Source organism: Labeo rohita, unplaced genomic scaffold (assembly GCF_022985175.1).
Source record: "Labeo rohita strain BAU-BD-2019 unplaced genomic scaffold, IGBB_LRoh.1.0 scaffold_567, whole genome shotgun sequence".
Classification (NCBI taxonomy): Eukaryota; Metazoa; Chordata; class Actinopteri; order Cypriniformes; family Cyprinidae; genus Labeo; species Labeo rohita.
This window is the reverse complement of record NW_026129490.1, coordinates 2,638-30,128: the sequence shown is the minus strand read 5'-3', so window position 1 is coordinate 30,128 and position 27,491 is coordinate 2,638. Positions and strand designations below refer to the sequence as shown.

The 27,491-nt window shown below is 33.8% G+C and overlaps 1 protein-coding gene across 1 annotated transcript; it reads left to right on the top strand.

Moving 5' to 3' along the window:
• LOC127161159 (uncharacterized) lies at positions 1-27,491 on the top strand. Its single transcript, XM_051103807.1, has 33 exons — positions 1-33; positions 81-241; positions 327-442; positions 2,551-2,607; positions 3,401-3,414; positions 3,994-4,132; positions 4,188-4,320; positions 4,429-4,537; positions 5,132-5,223; positions 5,380-5,477; positions 5,660-5,799; positions 7,321-7,392; positions 8,920-8,982; positions 9,292-9,345; positions 9,850-9,912; positions 10,230-10,334; positions 10,535-10,700; positions 11,053-11,111; positions 12,978-13,138; positions 19,233-19,441; positions 19,884-19,937; positions 20,317-20,364; positions 20,493-20,506; positions 22,119-22,241; positions 22,326-22,402; positions 23,116-23,224; positions 23,699-23,790; positions 23,902-24,074; positions 24,246-24,397; positions 25,410-25,490; positions 25,631-25,735; positions 26,923-27,042; positions 27,231-27,491. Exons 1-33 carry the CDS (start codon positions 1-3, stop codon positions 27,489-27,491), a joined length of 3,453 nt encoding a protein of 1,150 aa, XP_050959764.1.

Here is a 27,491-nt window from a genome sequence, read left to right as displayed (position 1 = left end):
ATGATTGTCTCTGCTTCTGACCATTTTCTTGAGGTCAGTTTTTATAAAAGCTACACTGTTTTTTTTTTTTGATCCTGTAGATCTTTAATGACCCCATTCATGGTCACATTGAGCTGCACCCCCTGCTGGTGAAGATGATTGACACTCCTCAGTTTCAGAGACTCAGATTCATTAAACAGCTGGGAACTAAATATCTGGTGTATCCGGGGGCCACTCACACTCGCTTCGAACACTCACTTGGGTAACTTTCCCCCCCGTTTTTGAGGCTGGATCATAACATTTTTCTTTTTCCTTTAAAATAAACTGATCTTCTTTGTGTGTGTCAGTGTGGCGTATTTAGCAGGATGTCTTCTCAAGACTCTACATGAGAATCAGCCAGAGCTTAACATTACCAAACAGGATTTCCTGTGTGTTCAGGTCGCTGCCCTCTGCCATGACATGGGTGAGTAGAATGAACATTCATGTGCATATTTACATAGGATGAAGTCAGCAAAAGTGGAACATCAGCTAAAATGGGACAAATCTGTGTGTGTGTATGTAGTACTCCTTTAAAGGGTCATCGGATGCTAAGTTCACTTTTTCATTAATGTGTGTTGTCAGTGTATGTACAAATCTACCCTATAATGATAAAAATCCATGCAGGGGTTTTTAATTAATCTGTAAAAATAATATCCCCTTTTTTTAAATCAAGCCATTCTCAGATGCCTGTCATTGTTGTGTCACACTGACAGAGGACACGCCCACAATAGTTGATTGACATGAGCGTCTTACCTCAGATCAGCCATCACAGACCACCCTTTTTGTTTCAGTGCCAGAGCAGGGATGTAAGTTAGACAATAATATCTCTGATTGAGTGATTGAGGTGTTGTGTTGCTGGATGTAATAATGAACATAGTGATCGTCATTTACTCAAAACATCTGAGCCGCTGAAGATGCAGTAGATTACGTCTGTTTGTGAAGGAATGCTCCTCCCGATCTACATATATCCGTCTATGTTCGTGCGAATCATTCATGATCCAGCTTTACTTACAGCATTTTTTTTTTTTTTTAATGAATCTTTGCAATCACCTTTCCTAATAATGTGCTAGTTAGCAAGTTTAGCGGCTAAATGCGCTAAAGTAAATGGGTCTCGTCACTACACAGAAAGAGCCCATTAACATTTAAAGCAACCTCGACCAGAATGAGATGATTTTTGCAGAGCTCATTTTGTCAAGGTAAAAAGGGTGTTGTTTTACAAAACCATTGAGAATTTTTAATCAAAGTATATTAGAGACTTTTCATTAAGACCCTAAAAATAATATCAACTTGTGGAAAATGGGCATCCGATGACCCCTTTAAAATGACAATAGTAATGGGTGGTCTTGAAATGTTGTAGTAACAGTACTTAAATTGAATATTGAATTAAATATTTGATTGGTCAAATATAAATCATATGTGCAGGATTACCACTCTGATAAAGTATGCCAGTACAAAGTTTAGGTCTATTGAAATTGTAAAGGTTTAAATTCTAATACAAAGTGTATTTCAATCTACAATATAAATTTGTATTACATTGTGTTCATATGATCATTCAACCATTTAAATCATTAACATGTTAGATAAATTGTGACAGTAGCACTCAGCTAAACTGGGACATCCTGTAAATTAAAAGATAATGCAATGCATAATGGGAGAAATTGTTCTGTTTTACAGAAAATGTCACAAACTGTAGGCAGAAGGCAGGAAAAGAAAGAGAAAAACATAGAAATGTGTGAATATTCTTTTTGTGTGTGTGTGTGTGTGTGTGTGTGTGTGTGTGTAAAAAAAATGTCTGTAAACAAACACATGCCTGCTCTCACCCACACTTACATACAACATAAAAACACAAATATTAATGCATGTGTTACACACATGACCATTAACAGTACACACACAAGCAGGTATATCATAGATGAAATTTTGGGATTTTTATACTACCCAGTGCATTGTATTTGTGTTGAAGGGATTTGAATCTTTGTTTGTGTCCTTCTGTTGGAGTGTTTTTAATCCTTTACATTTGTACTTCTGTTGGACTGCTTTAATAATTCTTCAAATGTATGCATCTGCTGAAGTTTAATTTAACAAACATTAAGTGTTTGAGTTCACAATCAACAGCACAGTCCACTAGTAAGTTTATTTTTAAATACAGTAATTATATTTTATATTTTAAATATAGTAATTATATATACATATGTATAGGAAATTGTATTATCTAATAATAGTGTCCCACTTTACCAGATGCAGTGTCACAATTTACCTGAGAAAAACAAGACAAAAAGTTAATGTCTATTATTTTTTAAATCTATTATTTCATTCTTCATTTTATTATTTTCTGTTTTGCATTTTTTTTTTTTTTTTGTCTCTCTGAATCTCAGAATAATGTCCTGGTTTCTTTATGCAGCTAAATTTGGAAGGATGAGGTTCATAATTGAACTTATAAAAAGTAATCTATCAGTGAAAAAAGTACATTATTAAAAGTAAATTAAAAATTATATTTATATATAATAAAAGTATGTTACCTTGTCCTTTCAGGTCATGGTCCATTCTCTCATTTGTTTGATGGCATGTTCATCCCTGAAGTCCAGCCTGGTAAGTGTCTGAGTTTTCTCACCTCAGTGATTTCATCCTGGGAAATAAGTAGGCAATAATTATTTAGCTGCTGAATGTTGAAATATATGCATTCAACAGTAAACCACAAGCAGGGCAAATATATCATGTATATAACTAAACACAGATGGAGCTTAAATTACTTTTATTGTACAGATAAAACATACAGCCATCATTAGAGATTCTTCCTTTTTTTTTTTTTTTTTGAGTCCCAGTGAAACATTTTATCCATTATTTAAAAAAGAATTAAAATTAAGTTAACTTCATCCATTTTTAATCACATTTTTTTAAGGAAAATTTTATGGCAAACTAAATATTTTCCCATTGTTTATTAATTGTTGTGATCAATATAACATCAGTGTAGTAGTAGTAGTAGTAGTAGTGTGTGTGTGTGTGTGTGTGCACCTGGTATTCATCACGTTATAGGGACCAAATGTCCCCACAAGGATAGTAATACCAGTAAATGTTGACCTTGTGGGGACATTTGTGAGGTCCCCATGAGGAAACAGGCTTATAAATCATGCAGAATGAGTTTTTTTGAGAAAGTAAAAGTGTGCACAGTCTCCTGTGAGGACTAGGTTTAGGTGTAGGGTGATAGAAAATACGGTTTGTACAGTATAAAAACCATTACACCTATGGAATGAACCCATAAAACATGTAAACCCAACATGTGTGTGTGTGTGTGTGTGTGTGTGTGTGTGATGGAGACAATTGTGTAAATCAGTGCATGCCTATACTTTATTAAAGAGACTTATGTATCTTTTCATTTTTTTAGATAAGCATTGGGAGGTAAGCATCATAACTTTCCTATACAGATTTAATTATATATGCTGATATACATGTATTTCAAAGTCAGTGAGCTACATGGCATGTAGAATATCAAGTCAACATGCAATCAAACCTATTTACTTTCTTAATACTTGTTGCTGGTCTTTTTAAATACTATTGTAAAATATGGGTATAGAAGAAATGACTGTGACTAAATGTAGTACAAGTGTGAACTGGTTGTAGTAAATTGTAGTAATGCAAACTGCACATCTACCTACAACTGAGTTCCATTCACACTGAAAAGAGCAGAAAATAAAACAGATTTTAGCAGAACCTTTAAGCTAATAAACTTTTTGAACAGAGTCTGTTGAAATGTTCTGTTTACTAAACTGTACTAACTACTGTAACACTTCTTTGTGTTCACCCAAAATACAGTCACAATTTCATCATTTACATGCTCTGAACATCCACCTTTAAAGTTGCTTTTTCATAAAATAAGAATAAAAAAACAACATTAGAATATGAACTACTAAGCAACATTATGTAATTAGTCTGTGCAGTTTCATTTTATTGATGTGTGTTTATGTTGATCTTCTGAAGCATGAGAAGGCCTCTGTTGACATGTTTCGCTGCATGAAAAGGAGGAATGGACTGGACAAGGAGATGAAATTATATGGACTGAATCTACCTGAAGACATCATATTTATTGAGGAGTTAATTCTGAAAGGACAAAAGGATGGCAAGGTAAAAATGTGTTTAAGGTGCTGGTTCAGCCAGTGTATATCGGGATACAGTGTTAAAGGTCAAAATATTTTCTGTCTTGCAGTGGGCAATGAAGGGCAGGACTGAGGACAAGTCTTTTCTGTATGAGATTGTGGCAAATAAGGTGAACGGCATTGATGTGGACAAGTGGGACTATTTGGTTCGGTAAGCAGGATACTATTTTAAGGTGGTGTTTAAATGGTTTGAACAGGTGTTGAACAGCTCTAAATCTATTATAGCATTAATGTAATTCCTCTCTTATTTTACATGCAGAGATTGTTATTATCTCGGCATTCCATGTGGTTTTGATCATCAGCGTCTGCTGAAATCTGCTCGAGTGTGTAACGTGAAGGGGAGGAAACACATCTGCTTCAGAGACAAGGTACCTGTTAATTCATTTACACCATCACTATGTGTATGATTTATATAAATAAAATATAAAATAAAGACAGTCATGTCTACAGAGTACTACTGAGAATTACTGTGTAAATTAGGTCACTGATTATATTGGGAGTTTTGGCAAAAATAAAGGATCAAATCACTGCTAGACTCCAGCGAATGTAAAGTGAACAATCTTTGATTGCTTTCTGCATATAAAATAAAAGCTTTTTTTTTTTTTTTCACCTAAAATGTCTTAACCTGATTTTAAATCTGGGCATTTCAGAAGGGTATAAACAATATTTCATAGTTGGTTTTGAGTCATAAAACTTACAGTAACCTTTCATATGTGTAAATATCAAGAACATTTTTATTCTCAATTTCATGGATTTTTTTTTTTTTTATTATATAAAATGTAACAATAATAACTTATTGTCATTATTGTTATATCTTTTCAAATTTGTATCAGCTTTTTATTAAAAGCATTACCACTTTTAAATAAAAACATTGAATACAATATGCATATTTACCACCTGTCACTTTATAAAATATACACAGTTTCTATGTTCTAGTCCGTGTCTCTCTGTTTCTCTCACAGGTGGCAGATAATATTTATGGCATGTTTCACACCAGATACACTCTTCATCGTCAGGCCCTTCAGCACAAGATCGGCTACATCATTGATGTCAAGTGGGTTTTGTGTGAAACAGCATATTTATTATTATTATTATTATTATTATTATTATTATTATGATTATTATGTTGTTCCTTCTACACGCATTATGACATTTTCCCCAGATTTTACTGCTTTTTACAGGTGTACGTGTGTTTCTCTTTGTTCATTAGGATTAAGGATGCTCTTGTAAAAGCTGATGACGGCCTGATTCCAGATCGCAAGATTTCCGATGCCATGGATGACATGCTAGCGTACACCAAACTCACAGGTCAGAGAAAGCACTGGTACAAATCAAGAGGAATGTTTCTTTAAATGATTTTGAGTTTTGTATTAAATGACAGGTTCATTTTTCATGTCAATTTAATTTGGGTCCATATACATGATAAATATGATGCTCTTTGTATGCTAAAATGTAAAATTCAAGGAGCCATCTCCTCTCTCTTTTAACAGATCATGTCTTCGATCAAATCCTTAACCAGTCAGACTTAAATGCAGATCTGGATGAATCCAGAGGAATTCTGCAGGACATTGTCAACAGACGCCTGCCAAAGTTTGTTGGAGAGGCCCGACTGAAGGAGGATGTTTTAAAGGTACCTTACTAGTCCAATAAAACACAAGAAGTCAGTGTGTTACAACTGCCCCCTTGGTGGGGGTGATTGTAACAGTGTTTGGGGGCAAATGTAACAATGCAAAATAAGTCATATTACTCACTGTATCTCAGATAAAAGCTTACCTACCTAAAGTAAACTTTACTGCTGTAGTATATGTAAGTTTTTTTGTTTTTTTTTTGGTGTGTGTGTGTGTGTGTGTGTGTGTGTATGTGTGCACCTGGTATTCATCACGTTATGGGGACCAAATGTCCCCACAAGGATAGTAATACCAGTAAATTTTGACCTTGTGGGGACATTTGTGAGGTCCCCATGAGGAAACAGGCTTATAAATCATGCAGAATGAGTTTTTTTGAGAAAGTAAAAGTGTGCACAGTCTCCTGTGAGGGCTAGGTTTAGGTGTAGGGTGATAGAAAATACGGTTTGTACAGTATAAAAACCATTACGCCTATGGAATGTCCCCATAAAACATGTAAACCCAACATGTGTGTGTGTGTGTGTGTGTGTGTGGTTCAAATTCTTGTAGATGCCAGGCATCATTTCCATTCAAAAAGCAGAAGGTTATTTCTGTTTTTGCAGAAGAGTAGGCAACTATTCCAGTGATAACCAGAATAGATTTGACCATAAAACCAGTCATAAGGGTCACTTGTTCCAAACAGATTTATATACCTGAAAGCTGAATAAATAAGCTTTCCACTGATGTATGGTTTGCTCTGATAGAACAATATTTGGCTGAGATACAGCCATTTAAAAATCTGGAATCTGAGGGTGCAAACAAATCTAAATAATGAGAAAATCACCTTTTACTACTTTACTACTCACCTTTTACTACTACTACTCAAATACAGTTCTTAACATTGCATAATACTAATCAAAAATTATGTTTTGATATATTTACAGTGGGAATTTTACAAAATATCTTCATGGAACATGATCTTTACTTAATACCATAATGATTTTCGGTGTAAAACAAAAAAATCAATAATTGTGACTTATACAGTGTATTTTTGGCTATTGCTACAAATATACCTCAGCAACTTAAGACTGGTTTTGTGGTCCAGGGTCACATGTTATTATATTATATTATATTAATACATTAAATATATATTTTTACTCAAGAACAGTCTTTAAACAAACTTTAATGACATTTTACAAGATAGACATATTACCAGAGTAATGTGTTTAATGTAAAACACTAGTAATTTTAATATGAAAGAAATTATTTGTACTCCCTTTTCACAGGCAGAGAGAGAGAGAGAGATTCTTACTGAGCATGCTAATTAAGTGTCATCACTCTAGCTTGTTTCTGATTGGATGGATTGAGTGCGTTACAATTGCCCCCTCTCCCCTACTTCACCTTGTGTAAAAATGTCTAAATATATCAGATTTACTTCATATTGGTAATTAATATCAAAAATGGGTATTTACAATGAATATTTGTATTTATAATAAATGTCCAAATGTATTTGACTGGGAAACTCTTTTTTCTTCAAAAACTTTTAGGAAATGCTGACAGAACATTGGGAGGGCATGGTCAATAAACGTAATCTGGATCCTGAGGTCTTCCGATTTTGTGTAAGGAACTGAATTTAAACAGATTTGTGTAGTTAAGTCAGATTAATGTGCCTTTTTTGCAAATCGTTCGTAAAGCCATTCTGACGTAAACTTTCGAATTCGAGAAAATTTTAAAAATGTTAGTTGATACGAAAGAAATGTACACCTGCTCCCTACCACGTGTAAATGGTGCGTAAAACATTCTGTGTTCTTTTTGACAAACTGATGACACTGAATTTTGATGCACTGCGGTAATAATTACAAGTTCATTTGCCCTTGCCCTCTTTTTGGATGTTTTGTAGCTGAGCTGATAACAACAACACAAGAAGTAAATATTAATGGTTACTGCTTTTTATATTAAGTAAAAATCCTTAAAAATAGATATTAGCGATACGTTTCCGCCGTGGATAGCCTATTCCAAATCATAACAACTAAAGCGTCACAGCTGGATTTCTAGCGCCACCAGCTGGTCGTTTTAAGAGGAGGGCCTGACATTTTTTTTCAACTGGCTAAAAACTCCTTGGTGGACATACATTATTTAAAATTTATTGTTAGGTATATGGCCTATTCGTCTTTTTTTTGCATTTATGCAATATACTGGAGTCAAACCTGAGAAAGTAGACCAGAATATTCCACTGCGTACCTGGACACGCAATTTGTAGCTGTAATTGGTAGGCGGGGATTATGCTAATTGTGAATAAGCGTGCACGAGCGCCCTATTTACCAATGATTGAAATGCATTAACGTACACGTTTAACTATAAAATTGGACGTTTACGAAGCGTTTGTCAATCCGGAGGAGAGTTTTCGGGAGGGTCTACTTGTAGTTTGAATTTTTAGTCTACAGGGTTATGATCGTCTCATCTCTTCAAGCCTAACTCACTGCTTCAACATCAACTGCCCCTGTTTCATGGAGATCTACAGGCCTTTTCAGTCTAAAACTTTAAAAGTTTTTAAAATTTGACCGTCTCCAAGCACAGACTTTTTAATTGCATTTAATTATGAGGTACTAATGAAGCATCTCATTCCCTCCTATCTGGAACTAAGGTTATTTTAAGTACATTTTTTGTTTTATATGGTTCTGCATAATTTTACACACTCATGCATACACTCTCAGAAAAAAAAAAAGGTATAGTTCTGTCTCTGGGGCGGTACCCTAAGGTACAAAAGTGAAAAGGTACTTCTTTGTACCTTTGTACCTTACCTACCCCTAAACAGCACATATAAGTACTTTAAAAGTACATATTTGTACCTTTTCACAACTTAGGGTACCGCCCCAGTGACAGAACTGTACCTTTTTTGCTGACAGTGTATAATGTTAGTTTTTGCATCATAAAATCAATATTTAGTTAAAATTTTGTAGTTAAAGCACCCTGAATGATGTGTCACTGAGGATTACTTAAATACTTAAAGATCATTAAGTATAATTTACCTAATTTACCTTAAGTGTCTGTTTGACTTTTTATTTTATTATTTATTTATTTATTTATTTTATTTACTGTAGTATTTTCATGTATGATTGATTAGCTAATCCTCTAATTCTTGTTAGGAAAAAATGCTGAACTGCTTGAAAGTCCATCCTGAGGAAGCCTTCAAGAATGCAGTGTATCAGGTGCTCTGTTAGTATGATTTAAATGACCTTAAAGTTTACATTATGTTTATATGTGTAATTCATTATGTTTTTAATTAATATGTATGTTTTTATGCCATGTCCACACAGAATGTGTCAGTTTAGGCAGATTTTCTCTTTTTTTTTTTTTTTTGGATGTTTGTTTGTTTGTCATCAAAGTTGTTTAATATAGTATTATTGAATAGATATAAGAAGAAGAAGATTATGATGTTTAAAAAACATCAAATATCCTATGATTAATGTATATTAATTAAGTGTGCTTGCATAAGTGACTGTTTTTAAACAATTTAGAAAAGACTGCTGCTCAGTTTGGGAGATCAGCCTGATGAAGCCTTCGAGATGGAGGTAGTCATTCAATTTTTCACTTGTCTCAGACATTTATGGTTCAAGTAGTCATGTCATAATTATACATTTCAAGAAATTATTGATTATTCAGTTATCTACTATCACTACATAAATAAACAAATGACATTTACTTTAACCTTTAAATGTTTTTGTTGGCAGAGACGTTATTAAGGCACGATTCAACTATACCTGTTTTGATATAGATTCCTGAGTTTTGATATACAGTTTTATACTGATCAAAGTATTTATTTATTTATTTAAATTTTATTTTATTTTATTTTATTTTATTTTATTTTATTTTATTTTATTTTATTTTATTTTATTTTATTTTATTTTATTTTATTTTATGTATAGCTGTAAATGTTTATTTTATGTATTATTATTAAGATGTGTCTTTTAATGTGATATTCACATGATGTGGCAGTTTTATCAGATTCATATTTTATTTTCTTGCTCATTTCATATTTATTGTGGTATTTGCATATGACTGATTCTTTTCTTTAGGAAATACAGAAGGCCAGCTTGAAAGCCCAGCCTATTAAAGCCTTCAAGATTCAAGTGTATAAGGTACTTATACCTATACTTAAACCAAACTTTGAACGAGAGTGTACATTTTCCACCTAAATAATTATTTGTTTATTTTATTTATTTATTTTTTTTTTTTGTTCACTTTTTATATATTGTGATAGAAATTACTGACACATCCCTGGAAGAATATGCTATCGTTAAAACACCTGAAGACTACGGACTTTAAAATTTATGTATGTTTAATCTGTAATTAATTAATTCATTCATTCATTCATTCATTAAAATGTCAGTTTTGTAGCTTTCATCTTGTTTCCTTGTTTATTTTTTTGTCCTGTCTGAAAACGCTTGTCATTTAGGTCCTTGAGATGGGTTTTGGTGAAGTGGGCAAAGAGCCCATTAATAATGTTTATTTCTACAGCAAGAATGATCTGAATACAGCTTTCAAGATGGAGAAGTACCAGGTAAGAAATCTGCCTTACCCCAAACATTTATCATACTGAAGTATTATTCATGATTATGATTCACTTACGAATTACATTGTCTGTTTAATGAAGTTGTTCCTAAAATAAAATAAACAAATAAATAAATAAACAGACAGACAGACAGAGACAGACAAATCGAGAGACTTAGATTAGATGTTTGGTTTATCTTGTCCCTGTAGGTGTCCAGTCTCAAGCCAGAGAAGTTTCACGAATTTCTTGTGAGGGTCTATTATGATCCAGAGAATCAGGAGTATCAGAGGGAGGTCCAGCAGAAAGCTGAAGAGTGCTTTCATGAGTGGTGCAAAATCAATAAATACACATTTATTGATTTTGGGCCTGATTCAGGTAATTTAGGAAATTGTGCTACTATATCTGCATTTTTAGTATCTTTATTAATGTTAGTGTATAAGGTGTGTTGTATACATTTTTACTTTCTGCTTTTTATTTATTTATATATGTTAGCAGATGCTTTTATTCAGAGTAATTTATACTTAACCAGGTATAATGTGATAAAGAGTCATGCATCTCTTAATTTTTCTTATATATATATAATTAATGCATGTACATTTTGTACATTTTATTCTCAACATCAGCATGTACATGAACTATGTTTCACTCAAAAATCTGAAACACAGTTTTCAGTTTTTTGCTACAGTTAATATACAGTTAATGACTATTCACATATGCCTTTTCATAGGTGAAGAAGATGATACTGATGAAGAAGGGGAGGAGAACGAGGAAACTTCTTTACGCAAGGTAAAAAATAAAAATAGAACTGAGCTGACTGTTAAGGGAGGAAGGGAGGAAGGAAGGGAGGAAGGGAGGGAGGGGGGTTTGAAGTTTAGCTGATGGTAGTGATGATTTTTCAGTCAAGAGTTATGGTTTTCACGTAATTTCCTTTCTCACTTTAAAGCAGAAAGTTTAAAGTGTTTATAAAGCATTTAAATGTCTGACCTGAAACAGCATTTGTGGATTGTGATAAACAACTGTGATACAGCTGTTTTTTCAGAAACTAAAGAAGACCCTGCAGCCTTGATGAAATTATTTTTCCTATGTAAAAACATGTTAATACAGTTCAGATTAATATTTATTCTCCTTATCAGTTCATGACTTTGATTAACTTTTTTCAATGGACCTAATATTCCAGGAATATTATTAAATATACATTATAAACTTTATAAAATAATGTTTTTTACAGTTTTTTCAGCTGTCGTAAATTAATTACCCTTTAAACCCCACAGCAAAAACCTCCATTTTAAATGAGCATTCATAATGTATGCACACTACAGAGTGTTTGAGTATCACTGAAGCAGTGCTGAAGTTAATGAGATAATTAAGTCATTAATTAAGTGCTGATTGAGCATTAGTGATGAACACCTGCTGTTAACAAACTGAATGAAATTCAGTGAATGAAAGAAAAACACAAGAACTGACTTCAGCCACAGCCTTGAATGAAATAAACATGTATCTGATAAAACAACTCCTGAAACAGCATTAGCAGCTTCACAAATTAATAACTACAGTGATGCGAATTTTGTCAGAAATCTACAAAAGATCTTATTGAGAATTAACAGAAGTTTAAATGTGTGTGTGTGTGTGTTTTTTTTTTCTTTCTTTTTCTCCCCACATACTCATGATCAGTGTTTGTTTTGGCTGGGCACTTGAACCTTGCCTTTTCATCATTTTCACAAACTTTATTCATTGGTGGTGGGTTTTTTTTATTTATTTTTTATTTTTTCTTACCAAAACAGTTTAATAATTAGTACAACAAGCTATTAAACAAACACATCAAGAATAAGTGTATAATTCTTAACAATGGTGACAATCAACTAAATAAATCAACAGATCATCACAAAAATGTTACTAAAACTCAACAAAAAATGAAAGCACATGGTAAGAGTTAAAGAAATAAGTGAACAATTGAGTGGCATATTTTTTTCATGCTGCAATGCGTGCTGGGAGTCATTGGTGAGTTTTGTCCTGTGCTGGTACCCAGCATGCATTGCACCATGAAGATTTTTGATTGTCACCATTATTGTGATCATATGCTGATTTTTGATGTCTGTGTGTCTGTACGGGTCTAAGAGTGGACTCGAAGCGCTGTTAATTCACAGTACTGCAGAAAGCTAATTTCTTGAAAACAACAGCTATTACCCAGAATGCATGGTTTTCTACAGGGCTTTACAGTTTGCTGTGTTTTTCCAGTACTTTTGTAAATTTGCAGTCTTACTGGCAACCGAAATTGCCAGTAAGTTACTGTAAATTTTACAGTGAGGGTTTCTGGAAGCTTTAGAGAGAAGATGAAAATGCTGTAATACTAAAAGTATTGTACTTGTACTTTATGTCATTATATCATAAATAGAGCAAGGCATCAGTTTACTGTCTAAAATTTGAGACTTGGGAGACTTGCTTGTGACTTGAAAGTCCCACCTCTGGAAAATACAATAGTAGGATTTATTTTTGGCCTTTTAAATCACAAACTCTGGAAAGCTAACGGTGGTGAAAGTGTTTTTATTAATCAGTTCTATTTCTACTGTAGGCCTTGATTCAAATATGTTAGGGCAATAAACTCTAGGGCAATTCTTTTTATGAACTAATATTTGCCCCTTTTCTATCCTGCAGATCTTCAACGACCCCATTTATGGTCAATTTGAGCTGCACCCCCTGCTGGTGAAGATCATTGACACTCCTTTGTTTCAGAGACTCCGTCACATTAAACAACTGGGAGGAGCATATCTGGTGTATCCGGGTGCCACCCACACTCGCTTTGAACACTCACTTGGGTAAAGTAAAAAAACAAACATAATAAAAAGACCTATATTAAACTCACATTAATGATTTCAATAATATATTATATTGTTCTCCAAAATAATTTGCATTTTAATTCAATTTCTAAAACACATTGCTCATAAATTGTTTCATATCACTGAATGCTTACACACACAGAGACATTAAGAATCAGTGTATGAATCTCAACAATGGTGACATGCTTCATGCCGCAATGCATTCTGGGAGCCATGGATAAGTTTTGTATGATGCACCCAGAATATTGTTGAGATTCATACACTGATTTTTTTTATGTTTGTGTGTGTCGAAGTGTAATTTAAAATCATCTGTTTGTTCTGCTGGATATCAATCTGTAGAACCATTATAATGTTGTAGTAAATAATGTGCATCTAAAACCACAGATTAGATTTTCACATTGAATGAAATCTGATTATTACAGGACAACTTTATCTAATGATTTTTTTTTTCTTTTGCTGTTTTTGCCATGACAAATGTTTAGAAGTCAAGAGTCAAATTACCCAACTAAAGCAAACATTTATCACCATAACTGTGACATCAACATCTAAACCTCTGTTTATCTCAATAAGACATAAAACTGTTTATAAATTTATGACAGAAATAAAGTCAATCTGGTTTATAATAGATAAAGCTGATAATGTTGTTTTGGAGTTATTTAATGAAGTTGGAGCTTCATAAAACAAAGGTTGTGTTTTTACTTTGACATTGACGTTGAAATTGACATCTGAGCAACATTAGAGTCCACATCCAGTGTCCGATGAGAAGCTTCCCAATTAAATCTTTATTAGAATGTTTGAGGATAATTCTCTAACATTATTATCCATAAACAATTGGAAAATGTTTTTAGAGAATGTTGTGCTGAAAACATTGTACCAGAACAGGGTTCCTCAAATCTTACCCTGGAGGTCCAATGCGCTGCAGAGTTTAGCTCCAACCCTGATCAAACTCCCCTACCTGTGATTTTCTAATGATCCTGAACAGAGGTGTATAGTCCAGGGGTCAGAAAGTAGAAGTCCTGCCATATATTTGTTCCACCCATGAACTGATGAAATGATTTCACCAGAGGTGGAACCAAGTCCTTCAGTTCAAGTCACAAGCAAGTCTCAAGTCAAATACCAAGTCCTCAAAGAGTTAAAGGTAATGAGATAATTAAATGACTAATTAAATGATGATTGTGCATTAGTGATGAACACCTGCTGTTATTGAGAATTACAGAGGATCAGATGTTGATGTTTTATTGGTTAAGATGATGCTACCATCATGGAGATCAGTGTTTGCTTTAGTTGGGCTCCTGACCCTTTTTTATAATTGAAAGTCTTTCAGTTTTAAACAATTGCAATGTTGTTTCATGACAAGTGTTTACACATTGCTGAATCAAAAGCTTGTGATAACAAATTAGGTAACATGTTTTTTGCATGTAATAGTTAATTTTTGGTTTTTAGACCAACATTGAATTTTCACAGAACTGAAGAAAAGTGGTATTTAACAAATGCCACTATAAAGCTGAAATATTGGGGAGAGAACTTGCAGCAGCTCAAGCTTTTAGACATGAACACTTATCATATGATCCTCAACAGTGGTGACAATAATTCTTCGTACTGCAGTGCATGATGGCCATTTTTTACAATGGTGTTACCCAGCATGCATTGCAGCATTACAGATTTTGTTGATTGTCACCATTGTTGAGATTCATATGCTGGTTCTTGATGTCTGCGTGTGTCTAAATATAACAAGTAGTGATGGGAGGTTCGGATCCTTTGAGTCTCGTTCAGCAAAATGAATGAATCTTTTTTCGAGTAATTTTGTTCATTATAGCAAAATATAATTAAAATGTTAAATTTTACTTCTCTAACACATCTACTGCTTACACAAACGTTGATCACACTACAAACAAAACAAAACTATAATGCTATAAGAAACAGAAAATATTAATTCATTGTTTACCTGGGTCTTTAGTCTATGATTCGCTCACCTCACCTCTTATCTGACAAGTTTTCGGGTTCGAGTCGTTCGTTCATCACGTGACAGCCCTGTAACGTTAACCTATGCAGCCTGAGCCGGAAAGAGAATTGATTAGTTCATTTCTCGAGTCCTCGGGTTTGAGTCGTTCGTTCATCACGTGACAGCCCCATAAGGTGAACGAACGACTCTAAAACAGTTGAACTAATTCCAGTACAGGACCTAATAGGATGTTGCGCATGCGCGACTGAACGAATCACTCCCCGAGACGACTCGTTCGTCCCGAGTCACATTAAAGATTTGTTCAAAATGAACGAATCGTTCAAGAACGAACCATCACTAATAACAAGAGCTAAAATACCTTGTGCCTTACATACAGCAGAATTTGTATTAACTTTAAACTACTTCAACGCTGAGCCTCACAGGACTGATTGTTCAAAATCTACACAACCTTACATTATGATCAGTCATATGACTTAAAAGCAAAACATGATGACTAATCTACTACCAAAAGCTTCTGATTCAGCAATGTGCAAACACTTGCTGTGAAACAATAGTGCAATTGCTTAGAAGCAAATTACTTTGCATTATCAAAAAGGGTCAGGAACCCAACTAAAGCAAACACTGATCTCCAATAAAACATCAACATCTGATCCTCTGTAATTCTCAATAACAGCAGGTGTTCATCACTAATGCACAATCATCATTTAATTAGTCACTTAATTATCTCATTACCTTTAACTCTTCGAGGACTTGGTATTTGACTTGAGACTCGCTTGTGACTTAAACTGAAGGACTTGGTTCCACCTCTGGTGAAATCATTTCATCAGTTCATGGGTGGAACAAATATATGGCAGGACTTCTACTTTCTGACCCCTGGACTATACACCGCTGATCCTGAAGACACTGATTAGCATGTTCAGGTGTGTTTGATTGGGGTTAGAGCTAAACTCTGCAGGAAAGTGGATCTCCTGGTCCAGATTTGGGGATCCTTGTACCAGAACATACACAGTAAAGTCCAGAGGTGGGCCTTTTTAAGTCACAAGCAAGTTTCCCAAGTCTCAAATCCCAAGCCCTCAAAGAGTTAAATTTAATGAGATAATCAACCAATTAAATGTTAATTGTGCGTTAGTGATGAACACCTGCTGTTATTGAGAATTACAGAGGATCAGATGTTGATGTTTTAGTGGTTAAATGATGTCCCCATCATGGAGTTCAGTGTTTGCTTTAGTTGGGCTCTTCACTCTTGAGTTACAGTGTTAGATCTCGTTCTATTACCATACATGTGGTGTTGTAAAGCAGTGAGGTCACCTACACTGAAAAGATGTTAGCTGTTTTTATAAGATAAGATAATTATCATGATCTGACTGTATTACAATAAAAAAATAATAATAATAAAAAATAAATAAGTATGTTTTTTTTTTCTCTTTTTCTTTTAAATCAATCCTGTGAATCTACATCACGCACGCAGTGATGCTTTAATAGTTATAGTGGATGAATTCTTAATTTATGCTATGAATAATAAAAAAAATAAATAAATTTACCACTGTTTGACACACACAGGCATCAAGAACCACCATATGATTCTCAACAATGGTGACAATCACTGCAGTTCTTTTCAATACTGAAGCATTATGGTGGCATTTGTTTAGTAGGACTTTTATTTTTTAAGTAGTTCAGTAACAGCTGAATGCCTGCCAAAAAAAAAAAAGGCAAACAGTGAGACCCTTTCATGATGATCATTCATCATGAATTATAAGCAGTATGCGTAAGTTAATTGGCTACTTCATTGTTTGATTCAGCAATGCACAAATGCTTGCTGCAAAATAATATTGCAATTGCTTAAAAGCAAGCTACTTTGAATTAGTTAAAAAAAAAAAAAAAAAACATAAAGAGACCAACTAAAGCAAACCTTGACCATAATTATGGTGGCACTGTGTGTGTGTGTGTGTGTGTGTGTGTGTGTGTGTGTGTTTGTTTATTTATTTATTTATTTTTTCAGTTGATTCCATCCAAGGCTGTGGCTGAAGTTGTAGTTCTTGTGTTTCTCTTTTCTTCAGTGATTTTGATTGTTAACAGCAGGTGTTCATCACTAATGCCCAATCATCATTTAATTAGTCCATTATCTCTTAGTCAATAACTCTCTGAGGACTTGAAAGACCCATCTCTGGTCATCACCATGAGCAACAGAAACATATGCTAACGTCTTGAAAAACATTTTCATGCGCTAAAGACTGTAATGCTGTGGAATAACACACAGACAGATGGTGTGCTTGATTTAACCTAATGAGCCTCTTCTAACTGTGGCACAATTAAAAGTTATTCTCTTCAACCCTTTGACAGTAATTATTGTCAGGTAACACGTTTGCAGTTGTTATGCTGTGTTCACGCCATATCGTAATTACTAGTGTTGTGTCCGAGTCCAGTCCGAGTCCAGTGTTGAGTCCTATTTTTTAATCAATTAAGCAGAGGTGGGACTTTCAAAGAGTTAAAGTTAATAAGATAATTAAATGTCTAATTAAATGATGAGTGTGCATTAGTGATGAACACCTGCTGTTATTGAGAATTACATTGGGTCAGATGTTGATGTTTTATTGGTTAAAATGATGCCACCATCAGGGAGATCTGTGTTCGCTTTAGACTCTTGACATCCTATGTCAGATCTCGCTCTCATAATGTGTGTGGTTTTATGAAACCGAGTCATCAGTGTCTTTCAATGAGCAGTTATATATTTTCATACTATGAAAATATGTAACTGCTCTTTGAAAAGCACTGAATGACATAGAGTGAGCTGGCAAGATTGCAGTTGGTTTTTCTTTTAAGGTTATACATGACCAAATCTATGAAGTTACAATATGCAAACAAAGTGTTGTTCTAATAGTTACAATATATTTTAGATATATACAATGCAAAATAACTCCAGTCATATTTCGAGACACACAGACATCAATAACCAGCATATGAATCTCAAGAATGGTGACAATCAACAAAATACTTTGTGCTACAATGCATGCTGGGTAGGTAAAACCATAATAAAAACTCCAATCAATGCATGGTATTAAATATATATAGTCACCACTGTTGAGGATCATGTGGTATGTGTTTATGTCTAAAAGCCTGAACAGGTGTAAGTTTCTTTCTTTTTTTTTTTAAATGTACGTTAAAACGTTAAAAAACTGAAAGCCATGTTCTTAAACGAAAGACAAACCACTTCACAATGATCATTCTTGCTTTGCTACAAACAAAAAGCATAAACTCATCTGCTAGTTCAGAATGCACAACCAGCAGTTATTTGTTTTTGCTATAACAACAACGCAAAAACATTGCAATTGCTCAAAAGCAAAAAAGCACTTTGATTAAAGAAAAAGGGGTTCAAGAGCCCAACTAATCCAAATACTGATCTCTCTGATGGTGGCATCATTTTAACCAATAAACATCAACATCTGATCCTCTGTAATTCTCAATAACAGCAGCTGTTCATCATTAATGCACAATCATCATTTACTTAGATACTTAATTATCTTATTAATTTATCTCTTTGAAAGCCCCACCTCTGCCCAATTGATTATAAACTAGGACTTGACATTGGACTCGACACTGGACTCGGACACAACACTAGTAATTACCGTAATTTCGAGATAACAACACGTGACGTTCTACTCTGAACTGTTCACATCCTCAGACTCTGAATTATGCTTTTCATGGCAACACTATCAACGCCTAAACAGAGCCTACGTTGGTCCGGTGGTACAGCGGTCGTGGTACAAGTCATAGCTCTCAGAAGACTCCCAGTTCACAAATTGTAATTACAAAGTCTATGAGGACGTGAACGCTTTTTACAAGTTGGAATCTCGTAATTACGGGAATTCCAATATGGTGTGAACGCACCTTTACAGGGCTCTTTCCTGTGACCTTTAAAAATAACTTATTTTTATTGCATGAGGTTGATTCAAATGTTTTAAACATGATTAGAATAATCTCTAATCTGTAATTTTGGTGTTAACACAAAACTCAATCTACCTTACCATCTTCTGAATCAGTGAGTCAGTTTGTCATGAAGTAAACACTGCATTTATTCTGTTTTGTTTATAATTATGTGTTTTCTGTGTGAAGCATGGCACATTTAGCAGGATCTCTGCTCAAAGTTCTGAGAGAGAAACAAGACAAGTACATCAAAATGATAGAGAAGGATATTAAAAAGCTTGGAAAGAAACAGGAGGAGCTCAAAAAGAAACAGGAGGAGCTCAAAGAGAAGGAGGAAGAGCTCATTACTGAAAAAGACATGCTGTGTGTCCAAATTGCTGCTCTGTGCTATAATTTAGGTGAGTGATAGCAACATACATATGCACTGAGCAGCATTAAAACAATGTACAATAAATGTGTGCACATAAATGATTTAATTTATGCATTTGTCGTTTATGTGAAAACAAGAGGAAAGTTGAAATTCTGCATGTTTTTTTAGACATAAAGATAAAAATCACTTTACACAAAAAAATCAATTGTGTTTTAAAACTAAGTCAGCCAAAATTTATTTATAAATTTATTTATTTATAGTATATCTTTTGTGCTTGGGTGATTTGAATGATTTAGCAATAAGATGATGAGATGAGATATTGTTCGCAGAAACCTAAATATGAATCTCTTTTACGAATTTAATGTCAGACATAAGATGTGATTCATGTATTTATTTGAATAAAGACAGTATTTAATATGTCCTCAAGCAACCTATAAACCAGGAGTTGAGCAGAGTATTTTATCTTTAAGGTCACGGTCCATTCTCTCATCTGTTTGAGAGATTCATCCATAGAGCCTGGCCTGGTAAGAGCTTTAGCCTCTCTCTTGACTGATGCCAATGTTTGTGTTCAGCTTTGTGTTCAATAACCATTCATTATTTAAAAGTGCTTTTGGAAGCTAATACTTCTATAAATGTTATTAACTTTTTTCTCTAGTACCATATACAATACATTATTTATATTTATCTGAATATTTACCTTTACATGAGGAATCTAAAATGAATTATCACATTGTGTTCTTGACACTGAAGACTTTTATTGTCATCGGAGAAGGCTGAAATCAAACAGTCACTAATAGCTTTTGTTGTTTACATTTACTGCATACTTACATCATTATTATGTTTAATATTTAGAAGCATTTAGAAGTAATTGGAAAGAATTTTTGTTTCTTTGATGTTTTTCAGCCGGTGCAGGTGGCAGTGGTGACGACCAACAATCAGGTCCATCATCAGGTGTATAGAAAAGACTCATTCACTAATTAAATAGCTGTCACTTTAGTTTCAGTTCATAAATAAGTGAGATTCAGTGAGATCAACATGTCATGTAATAACCCCTGTTTGTTCTCTTTTTTTTTTTTTAGTTGAAAATTGGAAGGTACACTCAAAAAAATGGTTTTGTGCCACTGTTCGTTTTACCCAGGTATTTATTGTTAAAACAACACAAGTATGTTTCTTTTTCCGCCAAACACTATTGTATTGTGCTCTATTAATTTAAACTGTTTAAGTTTCCATTTTACTTAATTATCAATCGTTAAACTAACGTAAATGGTTTAATTTCGGCGTTCAAAAAAATTAGATAATTAAGTGATCAATTAAAAGGTGATTGAGCTTTAGTGATGAACACCAAGCAGAATCACTGAAGAAAAGAGAAACACAAAAACCACAACTGATTTCAGCCACAGATTAAATCAACTGAAATAAAAGACATTAAATCTCTCAAAATCTGATTAAACAACTCCACAAACAGCATCACCAGCTTCACTCATTACTAAGCAGACTGGCTTAATTGTAATAATAATAATTTAAAAAAAAAAACATAATGCCACCATAATTTTGTTCAAGGTTTGCTTTAGTTTGTCTCTTGACCCGTTTAATAACTTACAATAATTTTGCTTCTAAACAATTGTAATTTTGTTTCACAACAAACATTTGTGTATTGCTGAATCAAATGTTTGAAGCAACAGATTATTTTACCCTTTCTGCTTATAGCTCATTTGTGCAAACATTGAAGTGATCTTTCTCTTTGGTTTATTGATGGGCATATTGCTGAAAAAAGGTCCTATTAAACAATCACCACCATAAAGCTTCAATTTTGAAAAAGAGAGGTGCATTTGCTCAGGATTTTAGACATGAACACTTATCATATGATCCTCAACAGTGGTGACAACAATTATTCATACTGCAGTGTATGATGGAAGTTTTTACTATGTTGTTACCCAGCATGCATTGCAGCATGAAGCATTTTGTTGATTGTCACCATTATTGAGATTCATATGCTGGTACTTGATGTCTGTGTGTCTCTGAGTAATAGTGGTGTTTATTTATGCTTGATATGAACCTGAAATAATTCTTTACTATAATATCGTAGTTTTTTTTTTTTTTTTTTTTTTTTTTTTTTTTTTTTTTTTTTGACTGCTGAAGTTTCACAGGGTTGGTTATGATTATCTAAATGCATAAATTGTCCATAATTTAAATGAGTTGTCTGAAACAAACCTCCTTATGTTGATAAAGTGAAACACATTTGGCCAGTTTTTAATAAACCAAAACATGTTCACTGAACTTAATCGGTTTAAGTTACAAGGAAGTGAGTAAATTGAGTTGGTTGGACATTACTATTTCACATAAATTCTTCCTCATTCAGCTGTGTTGTCACAACACAGAGAGTTTGCATAGATTCAAAAAATTCCATTCATGTTCATCAAAAACAATTTGGTTGTGTGGAACCACTGTCCATAACTGAATTAAGTAGGTTTAAAGAATCATTTTTTTGAGTGATAAGCATCATGACTCTCCTGTACAAATATACATGTATTACAAGTAGTGTTTTAAACTCAGTGTATTGTATTATGCTTAAATGAATGTACTATTTACTTGGTCTTATTGCAATGCATTCAGTCATCTTGATCAAATACATTTGTTACATTACACCACTGGTGTTTATACAGTTTAATTTATCTCCAATATTTTTGTTATCTCTCTCTCTCTAGGTGGCCTCATTCTGGATATTTCTGGAAATAGTAAGGAATAAACAACTAACCACAGAGCTGACAAAGGAGGATCTCACTTTTATTCAGAAGTTAATTGTGGGGGATAATACTGCAGCTCCAGAGGTAAAATCCTATCAACTGCAGTGTCAAAGAAGTTATGCAGTGTTTAAGTTGAGTATTAAAAGTATTTTAATTATTCTTTATTAGAGCAAGTCTTTCCTGTATGAGATTGTGGCAAATAATTGGAATGGCATTGATGTGCGAAAATGGGACTATTTTGCACGGTAAATAAACAGCTTTTACAGACATATAATTACTTTCTTTTTTTTTTTTTTTTTTTTTTTTTTGTTAGTGTACAATTGATGTTGAAAAGACATCAAACTGACATCAAAACTGATGTCAAACAATAGGTCAAATGTGCCAATCAAACCAATGTCAAAAACTTGACATGATATTGATTTGATATAAAGTGAAAATCAAACATATTGGCCTACATACATTAAACCGATTTCAATGTGGGATTAACTTCCTATTTTACCACTGGAAGAAGTTGCTGTTCAAACTGACCTTGAAATGATGTTACAGCACCGTAATCAGGTCTTGATATTATTATAGGTATAAACAGTTATACTAACTATATTCATATATTCTTTATATACTGAATATAATCTATGGATCTGTTAAGCATTATATTATTTTTTGTTAATGATTTAAGGAAATGTATTATAAAGAGTTACCTTTAATGTAGTGCACTTTGAAAGAAGTAAATAATACAGAATTTATTTAATCTTTTTTGCCATTTTTTGCTTTTCAATATTAGTATACAAATACTATTTCCCTACTATCAAAAATTTAGTTAAAATCATTGGTGTAATTAAAGCTAATTTATTCTACATGGATTACATCACCTCCTGGTGGCAGCCATGATCAGATCACATGAACAGAGCTCAGTCATATCAGTCAACAGTACTGAGCACTGTCATGTTCTCTCTTTCAGAGACTGTCATTATCTCGGCATTCCTAACAGCTTTGACCATCAGTGCATGCTGAAATCTGCTCGAGTCTGTAAAGTCAAGGGGACAAATCACATCTGCTTCAGAGACAAGGTGCCTGATACAGAAGGTTCCTTATCACTTACCAGTGCTTATTTGATGGTTGATTATTTTCAGTCTGTTTGATAACACTGCAAGTGTCACATCTATATATAACAACAAAACGTTGACTTTAGTTGCACTGTGCACTATGACAGTCAACCAATCATTGCTCATCTTACACTTTTTCACTTCTGACACATTTAAGAAAGATATTTATGGATGAAAATCAAAAACCTTTATATTTCAATATTTGCAACTTAATTAAAGTCATACTTGTGTAAAACCAGTTAATGTGTACCAGTTAATGCAGTGTTTCTGGTCTTGGGGATTTTGTGTCTACCTGATTCTACTCATGAGCTCATTAGAAGAAACTCCAGGACCTGAAATGTCAGATCAGGGAAACACGTTGAGAAACACTGAGTTAATGTATCCTATTGAATGATTAATATTTGACTGTTTGTGTGTCATTCTTTGTTTCTCTCACAGGTGGCTAATGATATTTATGACATGTTTCACACCCGCTACACTCTGTATCACCAGGCCTACAAACACAAGATTGTCACCATCATTGAAGACAAGTTAATATTTATTTTTTATTTATCAGTTTTTTTTTTTTTTTAAGTTTTTTTGTTCATTGTTTCTTGAGTAATTTACTGTTTTATTCTTTTTTTGTTGTTGTTGTTCATTAGAATCATAAAAGCCCTCTTAGAAGCTAAAGACACGCTTGAGATCTCACCGATTTCAAGGTCCCTTTCATCAAATGATATCAGTAAAAAGATTGAAAATATTACAAGTAGTTCAAGAAAGCGCAAGATCCCATCATCTGAAGATGAAAATACTGCAAAGTTTATTAAATTGACAGGTAAATTGAAATTATAATTTTATATTATTATTATTTTTTTAAGTAAATAAATAAGTGGAAGAATATTTAATATTCAGTGCATCTTTTTCGTAAATAATATATTTATTCTTAAGACTTCTACTTGTCATATGACCAGAAAGATCTTTGTCAAAATCATGCTCATTTTATCAGATCACATCTTTGAGAAGATCTTGTACTCCACTGATGACGAGCTGAAAGGTGCCCGAAAAGAGCTTGAGGATGTTGTGATGCGACGCCTGCCGAAATGTGTAGGAGAGACTCGACTAAACGAAACTGAAGAGAAAGACAAAAAGGCCTTTCAGGTAGAAGAAAAATGAGAGAAAAAAAAAAAAAAATTTAATTGCCATCTTGAAATTAGATTTGGAGATTGTAATTTTGTATTGCAAATGCAATTTGTCTTATTATCACTCCATATTCCAGATTGTAATAAATGCTGTTAGATGGTTGGCAAACTGGGGTAGTGTCAAGATCATATAACAGAAAGGAATTCATATACAAATATTTTAAGGAAAATCGAACTGAATATTGTGTTGTCCGAATCATATTGTGTTATCACATTTTGTTTCTTTTTAACCTTAAGATAAGATACATTTAAGGTACATTTTAAAATGAATGTTGAAATGTATGTTAATTAATACGTGATGTTTTATTAACAAATTTCGGGAGGAGCACGCACAGATAATTAACTCGGCCAGTTCACCATCAGCAATCACATTGTCCATCCCGCCGGCCCGGGAGGACGCCCATAAATAATCTAAACAGCCTTACCTTCCTCATCTCTAGCCGTCAGCATCCCTCCTCCACCCCGACTCCTCGCCATTAACCCTCCCGGGGTGTAAGCGCGGGGGTCCGGGCTAAGGGGCCGAGCTCGGACCCCTCTCCCCGGACGGGGGGAGTACCCCGGGCTCGGGAGGAATTACCGAGCTCGGAGCCCTCTCCCCGGACAGCACGCCAAATATGCATACTTTTATTCCTCACTATTGTCTGTAGGGCGAACTCGTGAATAATAATATGCTTAATTAATATGCTTTAGAAGTATCTTTTGTTGTTAGTTCACGTTAACTAATGCAGTTAACTAATTTTAACAAATGTACCTTATTGTAAAGTGACAATCTTACAGTTTCATATCACTTCATCATCTCCACCGACAAATCATCCCTTTCATTTGCTCTGCCATTTCATCATTTCAAACTACATAGAAATGTGTCGTTAAAAAAAACAATAAGAATTAATATGTTTTGTTGACTGAGGATCATGGATAATAACACACTCTCGTATAGATCATTTGTTGTATTTTAATCCCCAATGCTATAGATTAAGTGGAATGAAGCACTGGATGAGTGGAACAAACTTCACCCAAATCTGTTCTTGTATAAGGAGGATTTCAGCACTGAAGTACGTTGTGGTCAAAACACAAGTCTTGACCATTTTTATTTTTTATTATTTTTTATTATTATTTATTATTTATTTTATTTTATTTTTTTATCAACAATGTATATTACAGTAACTATAACATTGTAAATCTCCTTTAACAGGTGATTCAGCTGGATTACAATAAGGAGGCTGAAAACCCTATCAACCGTGTCTATTTCTACAGGAAGAGGAAGCACACTAAAGGCTGCAAGATTAAGAAATATGAGGTACTTATAACACTGTGCTGCTCAAATAACTTGCCATTTCAAAAACTGTCAAGAAATTAGAAAAACTTATTCTAGAATAACTAATTCTGTCAGGAGCACTATCATCAAAGATTATTGACAGTTAGCACACGGTGTAGATTGGTGATATGGTAATGGTTCTGCTTTGTTTAGCATGAATAAGAGCATGGAGACTAGCAATAGCCCCCCTTTGAGTAAACAGAGCAGAACTAACAAATGTACCGTTAATGTTGTTACCGTTAATGTTTCTGATACCGTTTATGTTGTTATTACCAATAATTTTAATATAACAACATAATTCTTGGGATGCCCATATGGCAAAAAAAATATTTTGTTTGTGGCCAAAATATATTTGAAATATATGCTAAATATATGTTGCAAACAGTGAAGCTCAATGAAATATATTTTTGAAATGGTAAATATATTTCACATCAACCATCGTATACTAAAATATATTTCTAAATGTATTTCTGTGGCAAGAAAATGCATTTTGTGGACTGAAATATACAGAGATCAAAATATATTTTTTAAATACCTTTTTTTAAAAATACATTTATATCTGGCCAAAAATATAGTAGTAGAATGTATTTTCGTAAATATATTTTAGCAAATATATTTTTTGGCCATTTTTTGTATATTTTTAAAAATACATTTTAAATTAAGAAATATATTTTCAAAAATATACAAAAATGCATCAGTAGAAAATATATTTATGTAAATATATATCAAAATATATTTTTTTGCTGTATGGGTGGAGGGGGGGTAATTAGCTCCTGAGCAAAGCAATACATCTCCTGAATAATACTGAATGAACCTTATATAAGCACGTCAAGGCGTATACTAGGTGCTTGTGGATCAGTTGAGTCAGCTAATACAAGCTTGACTGACGTGATCTGCCAAAACTAACAGTATGCTTGATTTCTTAATATACTTAATCAAGTGATTGCCCAAGCAATAAATAGAACAACAAGAGGGTGCGTAATTAATGACAGACTTTTCATTTTTGGGTGAATTAACCCTTTAGGTGAGGTGTACTCGGATGGTCATATAACAGCTTTTATTTCAATGTTACATAAAGAGTCACTCGCAAAAAAGACAACACAGGGTTAGTCCGAGCAAGTTTCTATTGACTGATTGAAAAGTTATGTTTGATTTCACTTGTATCGCAGGAGTCCAGTCTGCAGCCAAAGAAGTTTAGTGAACATGTTGGTCGAGTTTATTACACAAAAAACTCTGATGAGGAGGAGAAGGATGCTAAGGAGTGCTTTAGATGGTGGCGCCTTGGCATGGTGAGTGTTTATGGTTTGTTTTTCATTCCTGCAGAACTGACACAGTCCATAAGTCACACAAAAAAACACAGTAAAGCACATAGTCAAGGTTTTTTGATGATGTCTCAAAGACTGCACAATTACTTGATTCAAAGAAAAAAAAAAAAAACGATCTTACCCTCTCTCTTTTCTCTCTCTCTTTCTTCAAGTGTGCAATTGAGCTGTATGATCAGCCAGAGTTTAAAGGTACCAAGTGTGTGATCACAGGGGACCGTCTGTCACTGGACTGCTGCAGTATAACAGAGGTTCGCTCCTGTAAGGTGCTAAGTGGTGTCTGGGATCTCTATGAGGGTTCTGACTATGCTGAACCCAGTTACCAACTGTCGGAGGGGCTGTATCCTGATCCTGGGTCGTGGTGTGCCAGTGACCCCACCGCTCCTGGTCTGTCTGTTAAACGTGTAACAGAGTAA

Coding starts and splice junctions, on each gene's coding strand:
- LOC127161159 (XM_051103807.1), top strand. CDS start 1: ATGATTGTCTCTGCTTCTGACCATTTTCTTGAG. Junction 9,346..9,849: donor ATGAAGCCTTCGAGATGGAG/GTAGTCATTCAA, acceptor TCTTTTCTTTAG/GAAATACAGAAGGCCAGCTT. Junction 25,736..26,922: donor GCAAGATTAAGAAATATGAG/GTACTTATAACA, acceptor CTTGTATCGCAG/GAGTCCAGTCTGCAGCCAAA.